General features: G+C 35.2%; 1 protein-coding gene across 1 annotated transcript; it reads right to left on the bottom strand.

Moving 5' to 3' along the window:
- Positions 1-748: 748 nt before the first annotated feature.
- LOC101715744 (signal transducer CD24) lies at positions 749-1,124 on the bottom strand. Its single transcript, XM_004836422.3, has one exon. It carries the CDS (start codon positions 1,113-1,115, stop codon positions 879-881), a length of 237 nt encoding a protein of 78 aa, XP_004836479.1. The 5' UTR covers positions 1,116-1,124; the 3' UTR covers positions 749-878.
- Between the last annotated feature and the right edge of the window lie 17,911 nt (positions 1,125-19,035).

Here is a 19,035-nt window from a genome sequence, read left to right as displayed (position 1 = left end):
AAAACAAGCTCCATTTTTAATTGTGAGTATTCAACATATACAGAAATAAAAAGGCAGCATTTTGAAATTAGTTGAGGTCAGTACAATTCTACTCTTTGGAATCAGTTTAGCTAGATGAATCTGGTCCTTTTGTTGAATGAAAGTGGGTGGTGGGAAATGCCTACCATTTCACTTTGGAAAGATAAGATTTACTCAGGATACTTAGATTTGGGGGTGGGCTCCTGTCTACTATCGCCCTGGCACATGTCAATTACTACATAAAAAGTCAAATGTAATGTCAAATCCAAAGCCACAGAGGGCAGGGGAAAGAGTTCAGTTTCCAAGAAAACAGTGATGGCTTAACAATGTGAAACTTTATCTAGAGAATATCAGCATTAAATTAGTACTGTTGAAACAACAATTGAGGAATTACAGTAACACCTGGTAGTTCCTTCTAATGTACATATAAATAGCATCATGGAAGCTTTTTATATTATGTTTTATGGCCTTATAGATTTAATGAACCTAATGAAAACTGAATCTCCATTCCACATCCCATCTTTTATTTCTAAATAAAGTCTACTCTTGTTTTCAAGGTACAGTTTTAAGTGTCCATATTTCTTAAGCCATATTTGAGGGAATCATGGGTAATCTTGGATGTTGTTATCTCTCTTCATCTTGTAAAGAAAAAAACTCGAGCAGATTTAATATTGGCATTCATTATCTGTCAATCCCTTCACACGTCCTTCAAATGAATCAAATTTGGAATTCTCAGCATCTTCTGCATCGCTAAAATAAGGTGTGGAATTAGATTTCTTCCTTGCCCCACTGCACTTCTGGTCGCCATTTGGATTGGGTTTACAAGATGGGGAAGCAGGGACGTTTCTTGGCCAGAGTCTTTAACAGTACAGATGTAGAAGAGAGATCGAGACCACAAGGAGACTGGCTGTCAACTGCATGGCACCGCTGCCTGCCTTGGTGGTGGCATTAGTTGGATTTGGGGTAGTAGAGGTGTTCTGAGAGGTGTTACTTGAAGGTTGCTTAACAGCTGTTTGGTTTGAGTAAATCTGCGTGGGTAGGAGCAGTGCCAAGAGCAGCAGCCCCAGCCCCAGCCTGGCCACTATCGCTCTGCCCATGTCCGCTCTGTCGGCACGCGGCACGGCTCGCAGCAGGCCAGGTGCACGAAGATCAGCAGGCTCGGGCGGGCTCAGGCGGGCTCAGGCGAGGTGCGAGAGCATTCACTTTGTCAGTCACTACTAGAGTTCAAGAGCTTAAAATAGTACCTGGCACAACATAGGTACCTGGGACTCATTTGTTAAATGAAAGAAGAAATGAATGCATGAATCCATGAATGAATGGATCAGTCAAGACATCAAGGAACCCTTGTTGGAAGTTTTCTCAAATCATCTCTTTAGTGAATTAGAAAACGTGTGTTTTGGCCCTTAGGTTCCCTGTGTATTTCTACATATAATCATGTGTACCTATATGCAGAATGTAAAATTGAAATATTTTCAGAAGCAGGATATTGATTGGACATGTGGATAACTACTTGGCTAGGTGGCAGGGAGATATTTGAACAAAAATATCTTGCCTAGAGAAAAGCAGGTGGAATTTGCTTTTTCCACATTTTTTTGCCAAGCCAGATAATTTACTTCTCACCTGGGAACAATTTCTTTCCCGCAGGCATAATGTGAGTTTCACCACAGCTGTGGAGCTAAAGTCAAAGTCAAAGTAGAGATTGCTGTGTCACTTGCTGGGAAATGGCATTTTAGTTTGGGTCTGTGTCCTTGTCTGGCAGCTTTCTTATTTGTGTTTAAAAACATAGACTGCGGAGAGGTGCACATCTGTTTCTGAGTATAAGTGGAATATGGAAGAAATTTTTGTGTGGCTTTAAATTTCTGGACTCTTTGGCTGTCCCAGTATATCCATTTTGACTTTTTTCCAAGAGGCAGTAGCTGCATGTGGATGTGTGAATTATATATTTGAGATCATCATTAAAGAGGAACTTACATTTCTTTTTATCTTCTGAATCCAGAACTCTGAGACAACTAGGTTTATAGTAGGATGTTAGTATCATCCATCTCCTCTATCTACTTCCTTCATTCTTAGTACCATATAGTGAGGCTGGAGAGTAAAATAAATTACTATGTATATTACTTTTTTTTTGTCGCTTTTTCTTCTGATGTTGACATTTCATAAGAGTTTTGTGAATTGAGCTCTTAGTGACAAAGATCAGGACAGCACTAGACCATGGGTAAAAGGAGGAACGTGAGCCTCTTCTTATTCCAAAGGTATGAAAAAAAACATTGCTCTCTTGAGTGCTGAGTCAGAGACTGTAATAACAGCTTCTGATTTCTGGAGGCAATGCAGACTGGGCCTGAAGGAATAGGACAAGGACCAGGAAGATGCCCCAGGCATTTGTGGTTACATTATGCCAGTTACAGAAACAGAAATGTGATGGAAAAGAGGATAAAGAATTTTTGAGAATTATTTATGAATTGATAAAGAAGAGAAAGATATTTTTGAGAATTATTTACAAGTAGATAAAAAAGCTTAGAAAGTGTAATTGGTTATGTATCCTTTTCCTGAGCTATCTTGCCTAATGCCTAACTTGATATATTCAGTATGTAATTAGGGATGTATTTCACTGTATAGTCAAGCCATTTCAGTCTTGAGAGTCTCATTTTGATAAGAAAATAACACTCCTGGGTTTAACACTAAGTGGTATTTCATATGAACTCCTTTCTAGAAATTAGTTGACCTAAGCCCAGAGCTGAACTAAGGTAGTATCAGATAGGTCATCCACAGTTACAGAAATGCTGAGAACTCAAAGAGAAATTGTAGACATGTCTAAAAATAAATTTCACATCTCAAAAAGGAAGAATATGAGCCTTGAAGATAGAACTATGCCTAGTATCTAGGAGTAATTTTACCATATTAGCCTTGGGTTCCTCCATTGTGAAAGTGAGGATGAAAGATAAGCTATTATGTGATAATATTTGATCCTTTTATACTCACCTGATTCTTCAGAAGGAAAGATAAGGGGGAGCTGTTCAGTCACTTCTTTATACTGTATAGGATCTAAGGAATGAGACAGTGGAAAGAAAACACACAAGCCCAAAAAGTGGACGTGCATAATCTCAGGCAGGATTTGACAGTGTTCCCTTTGTGATAAAGTTTTATTGGAACACAGTTGCACTCATCCACTGAAGTGTAGCCTTTGTTCCTTCCTACCTTAATGGCAGAGATGAATAAGTATAACAGAGGTCCAGTTCACAAATCTAAAATATATATTATCTAGCCCTTAAGGAAAAGTTTGCAAACTCTAAGTAGTGTAGCTCTTTTGTCTTAGGTATTTCATTAAACTTTGGGTTTAGAAAAAGGGAATCAAAATTGTATTATGAACATAGGAGTAAGGAAATTCTATTTCTAACATTCTGGATTGGAAACAACTCTGAAGTCACAAATGATTTCTAGTTTCATTTTCCTACACATAATCACCAAATTGGACATTGGTCCACCGTCCCAGTCTCAAACTTCCATTAGATGTTTTACTTTCTTTATTTTGTATGTTATTTACCATTTGTTCTTTCACCATTTTCATAAACTCTTTAGGCCACTGTCAAACTCATATCCAAAATATAGTATTCTTCCCTTTTTTTGTACATATGGGCCACCTCTGTCATATATCTGTTGAGTCTTGACATAAATCCAAACAGTCTACCAGAATATAAATACTGTAAAAGACTAGAAGAAAGGCTTTAATGGGTTGAGAGCAGAAAACATGTTGATAGCATGAAAGCAACATGCTTAGATTGTGCATTGCATGTGCGTGTGTGATTATGTGTGGGGTGGGTGACAGGAAAGAGAGATTATTTACGAATTGAGGACAGTTACTGTATAATAAGTCAATGATAAATGGCATATGGGACTCAATATGTTAGGATTATGAAAAGCAGATTTTGAAAAGTTTTGCTGAAATTTATCATTGGAATAATCTCTTTACTGTTTCATAAGAGAACACAGATTTACATGATTTTTAAAAGTTGTTTTGCATGCTAGGCTATGATATATATAAATATATTCCATATGTTATGTAGGCAAAAAGTTTGTTTAACATTGTGCAGATCACTTATGTCATGTAGAGATAAGGTCTATCTTTTTTAGGAGAACTCCATCAGATAATGTATGTGGAAACAAAGTGAACTGATTTTTCTTTTAAAAAAACCATTACCGCATTTACTATAGAGTCACGGCCAGCAGTCAAAAAAGTTTCCAGTGTAACCTTGAATTAAACTGATGTGATTGGGTCTCATTTCAATCATCGCCTTATACAAAAGACATTGACGTTGCTCTGATAAAAAGTTTTGTCTCCATTGAATGAAAATTCATATCACATGCTTTAAGCAAATAAAGGAAAGAGGACGGCATTTCCCTTTTTTGACATGACTTCACATTGTGCTTTGAAAAGCTAAGCCTCAGGATACATTATATGCTTTCTTCTTTGCACCTGGTCCTACACCTTTTAGTAAATGCTTGCTGTTAAAATGATAAATGGATGCTATTAAAACACTTTAATGTGTAGTGCACCAAAAGTGCCTGCTTAAAGGCTAGTTTTCCTTCAGAATTTTGAAGAAGATGCCTTCTCAGCTTTTCTTGTTTGGCACAATTCTTAAGAGAATGGGAATGTGTATATGTCTGTGTTCCTCTAAGAGTCGACCAGAAGAAATGCTATATTACCGTAAAAGCTTCAAATGGCTTTAATTACCTATTCTTAGTTGGTAAATAGCTTACTTCTTCTTCCTTCTTAGGCAAGTGGAAGGTGAAGTGACATGGATGGAATCTCAAACACTCTCATATCACTTCACCTGCTGATTGTTTTTAGATGTGAAATTCTTCAGTACATGTAGCTTCTGGATGAATGACATGTCACTTTGCACATTTTTATACTTTTAAAACTTTGTTAGTAGCAAAACATACTTTAGAAAAACTAACTTTAAAAAATCATTTATTAGCTAAGATGTACATTATTTTGAAATACACACAAGCCTAGTTCTCTGAGGATAAAGGAAAAAGACATACATATCTACTTTGTATGCTCTTTGTCCCTTTATAGCATATGTGCTTCAATGTATTTAAAATGTCAAGTTATAATCAAATTTTGGAATTTCATGTAATCATGAATAATTTGGCATGAAAGGAAACACCATTTGCTTTGAATCAATGTTAATCCAATACAATTTTAGAGGCTCTGGATGAAAAGATCATCATTATAGGCTGAAAAACAATGATATGTGTACAAGTGCCCATTAGATGTACAACTAGTTAATAGTCTTAGATAGGCATTTAAAAGTTATTTGGTTTTCTGTCTAATAGTTGCTCTTCCTTGAATGTTGTTTCAGAATTATGTACAATTCTCAGACTACAATGATATAATACTAAAATAAACTGAATCCTACAAGATGATTAAATATATCCTTATTTACGGAAACAGAGCTTTCTACTTTATTTTATCTTTATTTCCATTTTGCTGAGGACAATATATGAAATATTTGCAATAATTAATTTTCCTCACCAAAGGCCTAAACTTTTTGTTTTTCCTTTCTCTTTGAATTTACGCTTGTTAACTTACTCAAATTTGTTAGAACAACAAAGGAGCTAAATGATCTACTTTTACCAAGTCTTCCCTATGTACCTGGATAGCAATGAGATAGCAATAACTTCTCACTTTTCTGACAACTTCCATTGTTGAGTGTGGTACAAAGCAAAAATAAATGCCTGATTTCTCACAGGCAGTCCTCTGAAATGCCTTCTATCATTTGTAATTTCTCTGAGGTTATTTGGTGGTTATGATTTATCACCTTGCCACTGCATGAGTCAGCCGTGAAATCTCTATGACTCAATGGCACATAACAAAAGCAATCAGGAAAGTGACATTTGAATGAAGGGTTGGTGGATGGTTTGAACAAGATTTCATTAACTTAAAGAACTAAGGCAGAGGAAGTTCCCTAACTTTATGAAATCTTACGAAGTCAACACTTCAATACTTTCTGTTCATTACTTAATACCTCTGAACTTGGAAAATAATTACCGTCAGTTGGAGACAAACAACAAATATGGATTTATGGAAGGGTGACTGTATAGATTAATTTGTATTTTGCATTTAACCTTATATTTTTCCATTCTGTTCAGAATAGCCTTTTTTTTAAATCTCGCAAATCAATTTCCCACTGCTTTTAAATTTACTTGCTACCTACCTGGTTTTTCCCAGGTGGGAAGTTGGTAGCAAAATGAATTTATTCTTTCATTAAATATTTATTGAGCATAGATTCTGTGTCAGGCATTGTGTAAGGCAAAGAGATTGAAGGAATGAGGAAGGCGGGCATAACCCTCCCTCCCAAAGAGAATTCAGCCTGATGAAATGAATAAAACAAGTTGCATTTACTTTTCCAGGCAAAATTCCATTAGCCTTGATTGGGAAAATGCTCATTTTCTAATCTTAAAGACTATTTCATAGACAAGCAACTTGACCATATTATGTTTGAATATGTATTTCAAGATACAGCTATCTTCATAGAGAAATATAGGCGAAGGTTGACCTGTATGTAAGAATGTGAATGGCTATTCGGGCACCATATTTTCTTCTCTAGTTAGGCAGCTTATAGTAGAAATGGCTTCCTTGTTTTCTAAGTAATATTTAATCTTTTGTGGGCCAAGGAGAGGCATACTGGATGAAATGCTACAATATTTCACCACTGGATGTCACTTCATTGATTACAAGCATCCTGCAACAGCATTAACCAGGAATCTTATTTACTTGCCATTGCGTCCAAAGGAGACTGGAAAATAAAACATTGGGTTCTTAGGAAAAAGTCACTATCCTTAATAAAAACATGATTTATAGAACAACTTGAAACAGAAACTGAATTCTCCATGAACAAGAACTGAGAATTATTCACTATGGTAATAACAGTACCTAGGACAGTGTCTGGGACAAAATGGTAGTGGGAGTAACTATCCATCTCTTCCTGCAAGTTTACTGACAGGTGGATATGGCTCAGTGGCAGAGCACTTGCCTAGTGTGGACAAGGCCCTAGGTTCCACCCCAATACATAGGTACTATATAAACATTATATATATATATTAGGTGTCAGTCATTGTGCTAGATGTTGAGTGAGAAATACTGATGAGATGAACAAGTATTTTACAGAGGAGAGAGGCATAAAAATCCACAGATGGAACCTGCTGAGGTTAATATAATAATTTCAGAAGAAATTGTACCAGTCTTCCAGTACTCGAAATGGGAAGTTGCCAAATACAAAGACAATAAGAGATAGTACTTTGGGATGCTTTGCATTCTTTTAACTGTATGAGTAGTTATAGTCAAGAAGACAATAGGAATCTAATTAAGCATGGGCAGTCATTTCATAGACTAAGCATATTCTGTTCTTCATTAACCTGAGAAGAGGGTACTACCTCATAGTGATAACATCATAATACAGAAAAACAGGCAGACAAAGCAAATGATAATTCGGTTTGTAGATATACATTTTTCTACCATTAGGAAGAAGTGGAAAGGAGTTCAGAAGTCAGGTGAAAAATGAAGACAAATATGACTGGTTCAAGTATTACCTTGAACCTAACAATTAGAAGAATATCCTTGTTACTGATCAGCTGTTGTTTCTTCTACTGCCCTGGTTGAAGTCAGTGCAAGGTATTAAACCATCGTCTGTTTTTCCAACTTACTTTACTCAGTCTACTCTTAGAAACAAACTCCAGATTGGGAGAAGTTTGATGTATTTGATTTCTTTTGGGTGCACTGTTTCAAGCAATATAATCAGACATATCAAAGTGTTGGGCCCCCCACCCATACAGACTTATACATACAGGTTTCACTTAGATGATTTTGTTTGATCTCAAAATCAATACTACACATATAAATTATTATGATGCCCATTTTACTTAGGAGTAAAGAGCACTAAAGTGACTGGTTCAGGCCCAAATGTCCGCATCATTAGCATCAACTTCACATATCTCAGACTTTATTTTAAAGTAAACCTCAAACAGATAGCTGTAAATAAACACAGATCTTAAGAACTATGTGTCTACTTTTTAAAGCATTCAAATTATTTTATCATATGTAAGGCAAGGGTAGGATATGAGACTGAGGTAGGCTATTGAATGGCTTTGGTTGGATAGAAGTTTTAGTATTAAAGAGAAAGTGATTGAAGACAGACATTCAGAGGAGAAATTCTTGGTTATATTAGAGGAGTAGAATTGATGGGACAAATGGCATCTATGGTGATTTTCTTTCACTTCAGCAACTGGCTGGAGAATAGAGATTATGCTGATAAAATCATACATGTCAGCTGTGATCTTGTCCGACACCTTCACTATTAAAGATGTCCTGCTAATGTAAATGTAAATGAGACTGAAGAATTGGTTTCACAAACCAAGCTCCGGATGAACTAACCCCTCTTCCCTTCCACAGTACATTGTGCTCAAACCCAAGAGTCTATTAACTAAGCTCATAAATGGAGCTTCACACCCTCAAAATCTGCTCTGCATGCTGTGCAGATGCTCACTGTCTTCTTCCCCTGTGCCCACATGGAAAATCCTCCTGGCATTTAGGATCATCATCTCCCTCAAGCCTTCCTGTCAAAAAGAGAACAGCCCTAAATGAAACGCTGCAGCTCAGTGAGTTGGTAAACCAGCTATGGAAACTGTGTTACAGCCCATCAGGCCCCTGAAATCATCTCACTCTGAAGATGCAAAAGAGGGAGACACGTCAGGATTAGGACCCAGAAAAGCATGTGGTATGTGGAAAAGTTCAAGTGGCCATTTTAAATGACAAGAACTTTTCATTTCTGATTTTTACGACAGAGATAGCTTTCAATCTGTTAAAGTAGAGTGTTTCTAAAATTATGTACACGATATAATATAGCCAATAAATATTGAGCACTTATGTGCCTGGCTCTGAGCTAAATATATAGTATTTATAGTGTCATTCAGTGTCTTAAAGTCACTGTAATAAATTGGTAATATTTTTAGCTTACTTTACAGATAAGGAAAGAAGTTCAGAGAAGAAAAATTCTACTACATAACATTATAGAACTCATCCTTATCCAGTCAAATTCAAATGCAGATACATATGGCTCCAAAATCTTTGATCTTCAAACTGTGGATCACACTGCTTTAAAGTGGAGACCAGAAACCACTATAAGGCAGATGACTCTATAGAAAGTACTTCTGAATACCTAACATGTGCTGAGTACTTTATCAAGAAAAGAATACAAGGTAGAAGGGTTTTCTATGTATGAATTAGGCGAGCATAGGACATGGCTCTTGGTGGGACTCATGGAAGAGTCTGATAAACTTCTTGCAAGTGAGATAGAATTCTGGGAGGCAGGATCCAATTCTGATTGTTTAGGAGAACTAAATTTATCCAGAGACAAAGAATTAATCAGGAAGATGGAATGGGAAATACTGTACAAGAAATGACAGCTGCTGCTTGAAGAAAGAAAATCAGGGGATTGTATGTAATCTCCATTGAGTCTTAAAATAAATCACTGGGCTAAAAGGACACATGGAATAGGTTTAACAGAGAAAAAAAAATTAGATTTTGGAAACCACTAAGCAATAAGCTATAGGGGTGTGGTTTTTCAGGCTTAATTGTACACTCAAAACATTGAAATATTTGTATTATTTAAGAGATTTTTTTCATGTTTTATAAAAGAACTACCCTTTTTCAGAAGCATAATTTAGGGAAAACATTATAAACTGATTATTGGCCTTATCAAGTTTAAGTAGTATTTGAAAGGTATAATTCATGCAAATATTTAGCCTTTTTACATTGTGCAAGGGCAAAACCTTCCTGGGATGGTATTTACTTTTCTAATTAGAAAAGCTTGAGTGATGTGAACAATTAAGATAATACAATACCTTTACAAGAGAATTAATCTTTTCTTTGTGATTCATCCTACCACATCCCAAGCTGATAATGTTATTTACCTCCCAGTTAAGGGTATGTTAGAATGTAATTGGAGCCATTTGCTTTGACTATCAGAGGAGAAAAGATCATGCAATTTGCATTTCGTATGTCTAGAAATTAAAACTGAAGGACTGACCACTTGACACTGCAGAAGTTCCCGAAATGAGGCCTGCTGAGCTCAATTTGTTGTGGCGGCTAAATGATTCCTCTCTCCAATTTGAATGCATGATGAAACTCCTATTAGAACATTGCACTATAATAATTGACAACATAATGAAACTGCCAAAGATGAAATGCAAATACCTCTCTACTGACCCTTTAGAACTGCACTTTAGCTTAGGAAGAAGCAAATGCCTTTACCACATGAGTATTTTTTCTTTTATTCCACCTCATCTCCACCCCTTAGGGGCTGTTGAAACATTCTTCTGAACACCTGTGCCTTTTGACTCTAGCATTTGAGAGCTAACTAGAAGTAATGGTGGGTTGCAGATTTTAGGAATATGTGACAAGTACATAGATTTAGCTGGAAATAATATTTGAAATCAACTGCTCCTATCTTCTATCACTATAATGTTATAAAACCAATACACCTACTGCTTAAATAAAGTTGAAAAACTTTGAGTATAATAATTTTACATATTGAAATTCAGTAAATAAAGGTTTTTAATTTTCTTGGTTTTTCCTCTAACTTAGGAAAGCTTGATTAGTCATCAGCCCTGGTCTTTGGAAATCACGAATCTATACACAGCCTCTTCTTCCTTGTTATTTTAAAGTAATTCCTCTATCCACTAAAATTAGGCCTCTAGTTTTTTACAAGGCATAGCTGGTAATCTTTAAATGCTGATTCAACAGTCAGTCTCTTGCCTTCTTCATCTAACAGGAGCCCCATGGGTATTTGATGACTGTGATTACTTTTCAACTACTGAGCACCCACATGGTGTCTCCTCTCTGGAATCGTTCCTCTTATTCCCTTCTACACTTTCCTCTTCCTTAATGACTGAAAAGTTGAATTTTTCAGGGTTTTGTCTTAATGACCCTTTCTTTCTTATTCTGCATATTCATCCTTGATAGTCTTTTTTAAAAAATTCCTATGGCCGTAATAAAAAATCTTAACATCCTGGCCAGTCCTCACTCTCAGTATCAGATCAGTATCTCCAGCCATTGGATATTGCCACTTGAATACCACAAAAGTGCTTCCAATGAATTCTAATCTGAGCTTATCATTTCTTCATCATTTCTTGATCCTGAACTCTGTAAGTAGTACAATGATTATTCTCCAGTTGTTCAAGCCACATCCTATGTATCACCTTGACTCAATCACCAAGGCATATTATTTCTGCCTTTTTAGTCCAGTCAATATTACTTCTCTTTTGGATTCCTTTGGTAGATGGCTAACTGATATTCCCACCACCATCTTCATCTCATCATTATTTTCACTACAACCAGAGCATGCTTTAAAAACAAATCTAATTAAATCACTTGCTGATGATGTCCAATGACTTCTCCATTACCATCTGGATGAGATCCAGAGTCTATGATTTGACTTACAAAGCACTGTGAAACATACGAGCAGCTCCTTGCTTTAAGTACCAGCTGATTATTGAATTATTCTGCACATTTTTTTGGTACCAGGGGTCGAACTCACCATCTTGCTCTTGCGAGGCAGGTGGTGGCACCACTGTGCTAAATCCCCACCTTCTGCAGATTTCTTTTAGTGTTCCTCATTCCACTTTGCAATATTACAGAAAATCTTTATTCTTTCATCTGTATTTTCAAGTAAACGCAATGCAACAGATTTTATTTCTCCTTAAATAGTTTTGCAGACCAATATTTTATATTATATAAAATTATAGTGAGGCACTGAATAACCCTATTAAACCTTGGGTTCTAATCGTTACTTTTTAAACTAGTGTCCCTTCTGCTTTCTTTCATTTCAAAACTCATTTTCCTTATGTTTAAAATGGGTATATATTGTTTTCTTTTTTTCCTAGAATTGGTATTTGGATTACATGAGGGTTTAAAACAATCTGTCCTATGGTTTTTTTATTACTGTTATGTGTAAAATGTTAAAACTACTGTACTTGTTCTAATATGTAATATTATCTATAATCCTTCATAATTAAACTCTCAAAATAAAGTTGGGCTTTAAAAAAAAGTTACTATCTATTTGGTCAGTCTTTGGCCCTATATAGGCAACATAAATTACTTTCTGTTGGGTTATTCTCCCATTTAGAATACATTCTTTCTTTCTTCCTACTTGCTGATTGAAGTTCACTAATCATCTAATTTAGATTAATTTATTTAGAATCCTCCTTCTCCATGAAGCCTACTCAGTTATATGCTATTCCTTTGGTTTTTACTTTCTCAGTAGTCCTCTTGATTATCAGTGCTTCAATAAACATTGTTTGGATGGTGCATGTCCAAACATGTGCCTGAAAAATTGAGTCCCGTAACTTTTAAGCTCCTTAGTTCTCTCTGCAGTATTTTGTGTATGGATGTGGCTGAGTACATATTTGAACTGAATTTCAGAGGGGCATCTACATTGCATCATAACATTTTCTACTCCTCCACTGTTAGCTGATATTTTCAATTATTGGTAAATATTTATTTTAACTGTTATTCATTAATGATTTTCCAGTAATACTTTTCAGTTTGCTAGTTTTCTTTTATCTCCACTGAAAATCTAAGTTCTTCAGTTTATTCCAAGGTTTAAAAAAATGCACACTGTCCTTCCTGCATCTTACCTTCTTTCAGCGTTTTCTAGATTTGTGGTTACTTTCTAATTTTCTCTGTTTGCCTTTGTCTGGATCAATTGTATGGGTTTCAACTTTAGAAAAGGTTGATTTTGGTTGCCTTAAAGGGATGATAAACACAAAGCTAGAAAAAATATCATTTTATTAAACACATTAAATGTTCAGCACCTCTTCTGTGCTCTCTAAACTGTGGCATATGCATACCTTTACCTATGAAAAATTTAAGAAAGGGTTACAGAGGTGACAAAATCTGAGAGAAATTATTTTCTGTGCTATCCTCTCTTAAAATTCTAGCTTAAGATTAAATCACATCTTCACAGTAGAACGTATTCCTCACAGTACATTTTTTCTACAGAAGTCAGACATTATAAATTTCTTCTTTCTCTTTCTAAACTTCCTCATCTTCTGGCTCACCATTAAAACTTTCTCTGCACAAAATCAGCTTTCAGGCAGCATGTTTCTCTGTAGCCAAACCAGGAATTTAGTCAGGAACTATCTTTAAAGATCACACAAATAGTCACTTGAGTAGATATATTTCTCTCTCTCTCTCTCTCTCTCTCTCTCTCTCTCTCTCTCTCTCTCTCTCTCTCTCTCTCTCTCCCCCTCTGTCAGGATTGTTTATGGTTAGTTTGGGACTTTCCCATACTTCATACTTCTCATTGTCTACCTCCTTCCTTTTTTGGAGAAGAACTGATGTCTTTGAAAATAAAGGACAAGGGCCTTTCAGTGTGGGTCTTATATCGTAAAGTTTAAGATTTTGTACTATGTCCAAAATGACAAGATGTTGTTTAAAAAGTAGGTTCTCATGAAATATCATGGGGAAATATGTGTGTATGTATATGTCACAGGGGGTTGTCATGGGGCACCAAAAATTTAGGTTCAACTTTCTAACCAACAATAGACTGGACTTATTAAGCTTGTTTCATTTTATTCTATTATATACTGACTCCTTCACAAAACACAAAATACAAAAGAATTTTTTCAGCAAACTAAAAAGCCCCAAAATAGGAAGAATGATTTCAATTGATCAAAACAGCATGGGATATGTTGTATGTGACTGAGCATGGTTTTGAAATGGATTTCAACTCAATGCAAGAAACTTAAAGAAATTTAAGTTTTGAGTTTTTCAAACTGCACTATTTAAAATTTGCCCTGTCTGGGGTTTAGCTCAGTGACACTGCACCTGCCTCTCAAGCACAAGGTCCTGAATTCAATCTCTCGTACCAAAAACAAAACAAAAAACAAAAAAATAAAATTTGCCCTGATCTGTTATTTCCATGGGCAATTCCTCTGAGATGGTATAGTGATACAGTGATTGCTCTGTCACCTCATCTTTAATCTTTGTCTTTAATGAGGACATATTAGTGTTGTCTATTGAATTTTATAGATTGTCAGAATGATTTAACATTGGACTAGCAATATACAAGATAAAAAATTTCTCTTCCAGACTTGGCCTTTTATTTTATTGTGTGGCCAGTGACAGAGCTGAGAGCCATTTGATTGGGGGACTCAGCTTCTCCTCCAGGTGTCTCCTCTGGGGACTTTGGGACAGAACCAAGCACAATGTTCTATAAATCAGCTTGTCTGATGTGGGCCATCTCGTATAATTGGAAGCACTGACTCCAGGCCATTTTACCCTTGAGTGGGAATGATGAAGTCAGGGCTTCTAATAATTGCATCTGATTACTGCTTCCAATATGAAGATAGAGAAATAAGAAAATGAATCAGCATTTCCCAACCATATGAGGTCATTTGGGGAGAGGAATCATAGAGGAAGAGATCTTTAGTTTGGTTGGAGAGTCCTCTTTAACCTCTCTACAATGAATCTGGCTAAATACTTGATTTTCATTGTAGGAAATCATGCTTGACACTCTCGTTATTGTTATCCCATGTATGAGAAACACAATGGGCAGAAACTAGATAAATGATACCTTCTCATTATCCACATTTTTTGTTCTTGTCACAGAAAAAGCTTTCCTAGTCTTAGATTGATGAATATTAGGAGGAAGATCCCAGGTGATTTGCAGAATTGAATAGAGATGACTACAATGTTCAAGCAAATGCTATTTCCATTTTGTTAGTACATAGCATTCTAAGTGAAAACAACAATAAATTTGAGCTTCAGTTTAAACTATTTTTGTGGAAGCCTAAACTATGTATGCAATAGTGATAATTGTACTCTACTAAAAATGAGCGAATTGTATTTAAGCAATAATTGCATACAAATGACATGTAAATCGATACATAAAAGGCATCAAACTCCATACACAATTGATTTTCTGCCATTTGCTTCTTTAGGTTAATGTTCTGAAAATATGATTTACAGTATAATTTTAATGAGTAGCACTCTTTTAGATATAATGAAGTTTCATGGAAGTTAAAAAGTTTTAATTCCAGTGCTAATGAACAGATTTGAAAACATGATGTTATCATAAATTGTGCTGAAGTTATTTTAGTATAATGTATTTTATTCCCATGCTTCTGTCCTGAGGTCCTGGAATACAGTTGTACCAGTATAATTAATTCAGCTGCACTTAGCATTAATGTCCATGTTGGAATAGAAAAGTCTAAATCCTATACTACAGTTGAGGAAGATCTTCTATAATTTTATGGTATTACACAGGGAAAACTATGACTGCAAGATCAGTCTAGCTCTATTATTACGTGAATGTATTCTCTTTCCACTAACTTATACTTATCTAACTGGAACACAGGTTTCCAAGTCAACTGGGCGTTTACCAAGTATGAACATAGGTTTCTGGGCTTGCAGTACAAATTTCTAGCCCTTCATTGTGTAGCTCTGAAGAGCTTTCATCAGTAAATGTCTCCACTTCTGTATTACGTTAACATTGGCTCATGCATATAACTGCCTGCTACTGTTACAGTTCTCCATCTTAAAGATGTTGAGTGGGTTAGCCAGATCATTACATCTTAATTTAATAACAAGCATTATTGTAGAGTGACTGTGTACAGGTTAGCTGTCAGTATTTTGTTTTTGTTATTGTTGTTAATTTAGGGTGTATATGTGTTAGGTGGGTAGGATTAGGAAGGTAAACTGTTCAGGAATTTCTTGCACTAGCTGTGCAGAAGACCAGGCACTAGCATTTCTCTGGCATTAATCCCAGGAGCAACTAGCAGTAGTGAGGCAGCAGCACCAGTCTAAAATGAGCACTGGTGCTTCATGACAAACATTGCTAGCATGTTCACTGCATAATGTTCTGGCACTGTATTGGAATGGCATTAATTTATTAAATAAATGTTACATATTCAGTAAAAAAGAAAATAGGATTATGAAATTACTACTAAACTGAATTTGTTTTAAAGAAATGATGGAAGATACATATGTAAGAAGCTTTAACAGATCGTCTGTTATTTTGGAAACAAATATGAATTGTTTGTACAAAGTGATCCTTTCTCATATGGCAGAAAGTACAGGCAATTTTACCATTTTAATAGATAAATTTATAACATGAAGCAGGCGAAGTACTGAGATATAGAAGGGGCTTGGTGTAACTATAACTGCACCAGAGGAAAGGAAAAGGTGATAGAGAACTATATGTTTAGTTTGGGAGTCAGTGGAATTTAGCATAGAAATTGATAGGATCTGAACCTAATAAGGCAATTGATGAAATTCTCAGTACAGTGAATCCTCCTGTCCAATCAAGCATAAAGTGGAAGATTTGTACTAATTGTGACATGGTGGTAGAATATAACATTAAGTGCAGACAAAATAATTGAACCATGCTTTAACATCAGAAATTAGCATAAATCTTAGGAGGTTCTCGGGCATTAAATTTGTGTGTCTGAATAATTCCTAGCATAATTTTAAAGTTCGTGAAGGCTCCAGGTGACATCTGGGTTGAGTTGAACTAAAGCATATCTATGCTTCACCCTGTAGCATAAAATTGTCTTCTGTAGAAAAAAAATTTCTCTCTTACAACTAAATTTTACCATTAAACATAAAATGTTCTAAATCTTATCACTTGCTTGAGTTAATAATCAATTTAATTTTTTATGTTTTTACCATTCAGTAAAGTAAATTTTTTAAACAACATGCCTTCAAGTGATGTCCCTCACACTTGTTAGGATGTACTATCAGTGTCACTTTCCTCAGGCCAATGTTTAATGTTTCTGGATTTGTGCAATACAATGTCATTTGTTAACACTCAGAAGAAGAATCGTGCAATGTAATTAATGAGTTTCATTACAGAAAGATAAAAAACAAATGTCCTTTTATATCAGTGTGAGGCAAAGATATCCCTAAATCAACATAGTACTAGTATACTAGAAAATGCAACAAATAAAATGAAAAAAGATGTAAGAAATTGAGAAAGAAGAGATAAAATGGCCCTTGTTTGCATTTTACATGACAATTCACTTATCAACTCCAGGAGCAATTACAGCTAAAATTATTAGCATTAATAAGAATGTGGTAAGATTGCAAGGTTTAACATACAGGTAAAAAAATGGATGTTTCTATATGCTAGCAAGAAAGCATTTAAAAATAATAATAAAAGTCTATTAGCAAAAATAGTAAGAAACATGAAGAAATACATATTTAATGAATCATACATAAGAATCTTATGAAGCAAATTAAAGGCACTTTGGGAACATAAAAGTAAAATTCTTCAAAGTAAAGTTTAAGTGTGATTTCAATCAGAATTACAATTTGTTTTTATACCAGAAATAATTGATTTAAAGTTTATGAGAGAACACAAGGTGGAGTAAAAAATGTCTCTTATTCCTTCTATGAAATATAGCTAAATCTCTAAACCATACATGAAACAAATTTAAAATAACTGACAAAGGTGAAGAAGTTAGCCTACAAATGTCAACATCCATGCATCATACATTGATGTGAAGGGGAATAACTTGACATGAAAATGTAATCCTCAGAATAAGAGAGACATCAGAAATAGTAAATATATGAATAAATGCAAAAGCCTATTTTGTTTTATTTAAATCCTACAATGGACTAAAGGGAAAAATGTAACATCTTTTGGAGATTATATCATATAGATTAAGAACACATGGTAATATTTCTTCTATATTTTACATGCATTTTTATAATAACTATGAAGTTTTTAAAATTTAGTATTCTATTATCTCTGGAAATAACTTAAAAAGACAGAAACACAATTAAAAAGCTAATATGGAAATTAAAATTCAATTTAAAAAATATTAAAAATAATCCTATGATCTGGGAAAAAGAAACTAAGAATAAAACCACAAAGCATCAAACTAAAAAAAAGGTGGCAGTAGGAACCAAATAAAATGATACAAGCAGCAATGCTTTTTTTTTTTTTTTAACTGTATATCCTTTTATTGGTACATATTAGGTATACAATATAATGACATTCATCATTGGAAATTTGCACCTTTACATAATCTCTTTTGGTTCTTATTTTTCCCCCTTCCCCTGCCCTCCCTTCAACCGCCCCATTCCTCCCTATTTACAAAGACTTTGTTTCCTTTTTTCATTTTCTCATATTAATTCCATTCCCTTCTTTCCTTTCCCATACCCCTCCCACTTCCCCTTCCCCTTTGCCCCTTTTCGTCCTATTTCACATTATCTATTATAACTTTTAGTCCTTATTTACACTTTCAGTTTCTCACACTAGAGCTACTATTCAGTATTTACAGATGTGTGTCCTATTTATTTCACTTAAGATTATCACCTCAATGTGCATCCATTTAGGTATAAATGTCTCTAATTTCTCATGTTTTATGGCTGAGTAGTACACCATTTTATAAAAAAACCCCACGTTTTCTTTATCCAGTCTCCAGTTGATGGGCATTTGGGCTGTTTCCAAGTTTTAGCTATTACAAACTGTGCTGCTATGAACATGGGTGCACATATATCACTGTGGTTTGATTCTTTTAATGCTTTGGGGAACATACCCAACGGGGAATAACTGGGTCAAATGGGACTTCCAGGGGCCAGGGATTTAGCTCAGTGGTTCTGCCGCCTGCCTTGGAAGTGCAAGGTCCCAAGTTTGATCCTTGGTACCAAAAAAAAAAAAAAAGGACTTCCAGTCCTAGTACTTTGAGGTATCTCCACACTGATTTCCACAGTGGTTGCATCAGTCTACACTCCCACCAGCAGTGGAGCAGGGTTCCTCTTTCCCCATAGCCCCACCAGCATTTGTTATTGGTTGATTTCTTGATAGCAGCCATTCTTTCAGGGGTGAGGTGGAATTTCAGTGTTGTTTTCATTTGCATCTCTCGAATGACCAGTGATGCTGAACATTTTTCATAAACCATGCTTTTTAATAACTAAAGGATAATGGATTAAGAATACAATTAAAAGGG

The sequence above is a fragment of the Heterocephalus glaber genome, unplaced genomic scaffold (assembly GCF_053883595.1).
Source record: "Heterocephalus glaber isolate CG9 unplaced genomic scaffold, H.glaber_assembly_v1.0 deba00001606, whole genome shotgun sequence".
NCBI classification, from domain to species: Eukaryota; Metazoa; Chordata; class Mammalia; order Rodentia; family Bathyergidae; genus Heterocephalus; species Heterocephalus glaber.
The sequence above is the reverse complement of the archived record's forward strand: the minus strand, read 5'-3'. Positions and strand labels throughout refer to the sequence as shown.

Bases quoted from the DNA above. Each gene is read 5' to 3' on its own strand.
- LOC101715744 (XM_004836422.3), bottom strand. From the start codon at position 1,115: ATGGGCAGAGCGATAGTGGCCAGGCTGGGGCTGGGGCTGCTGCTCTTG.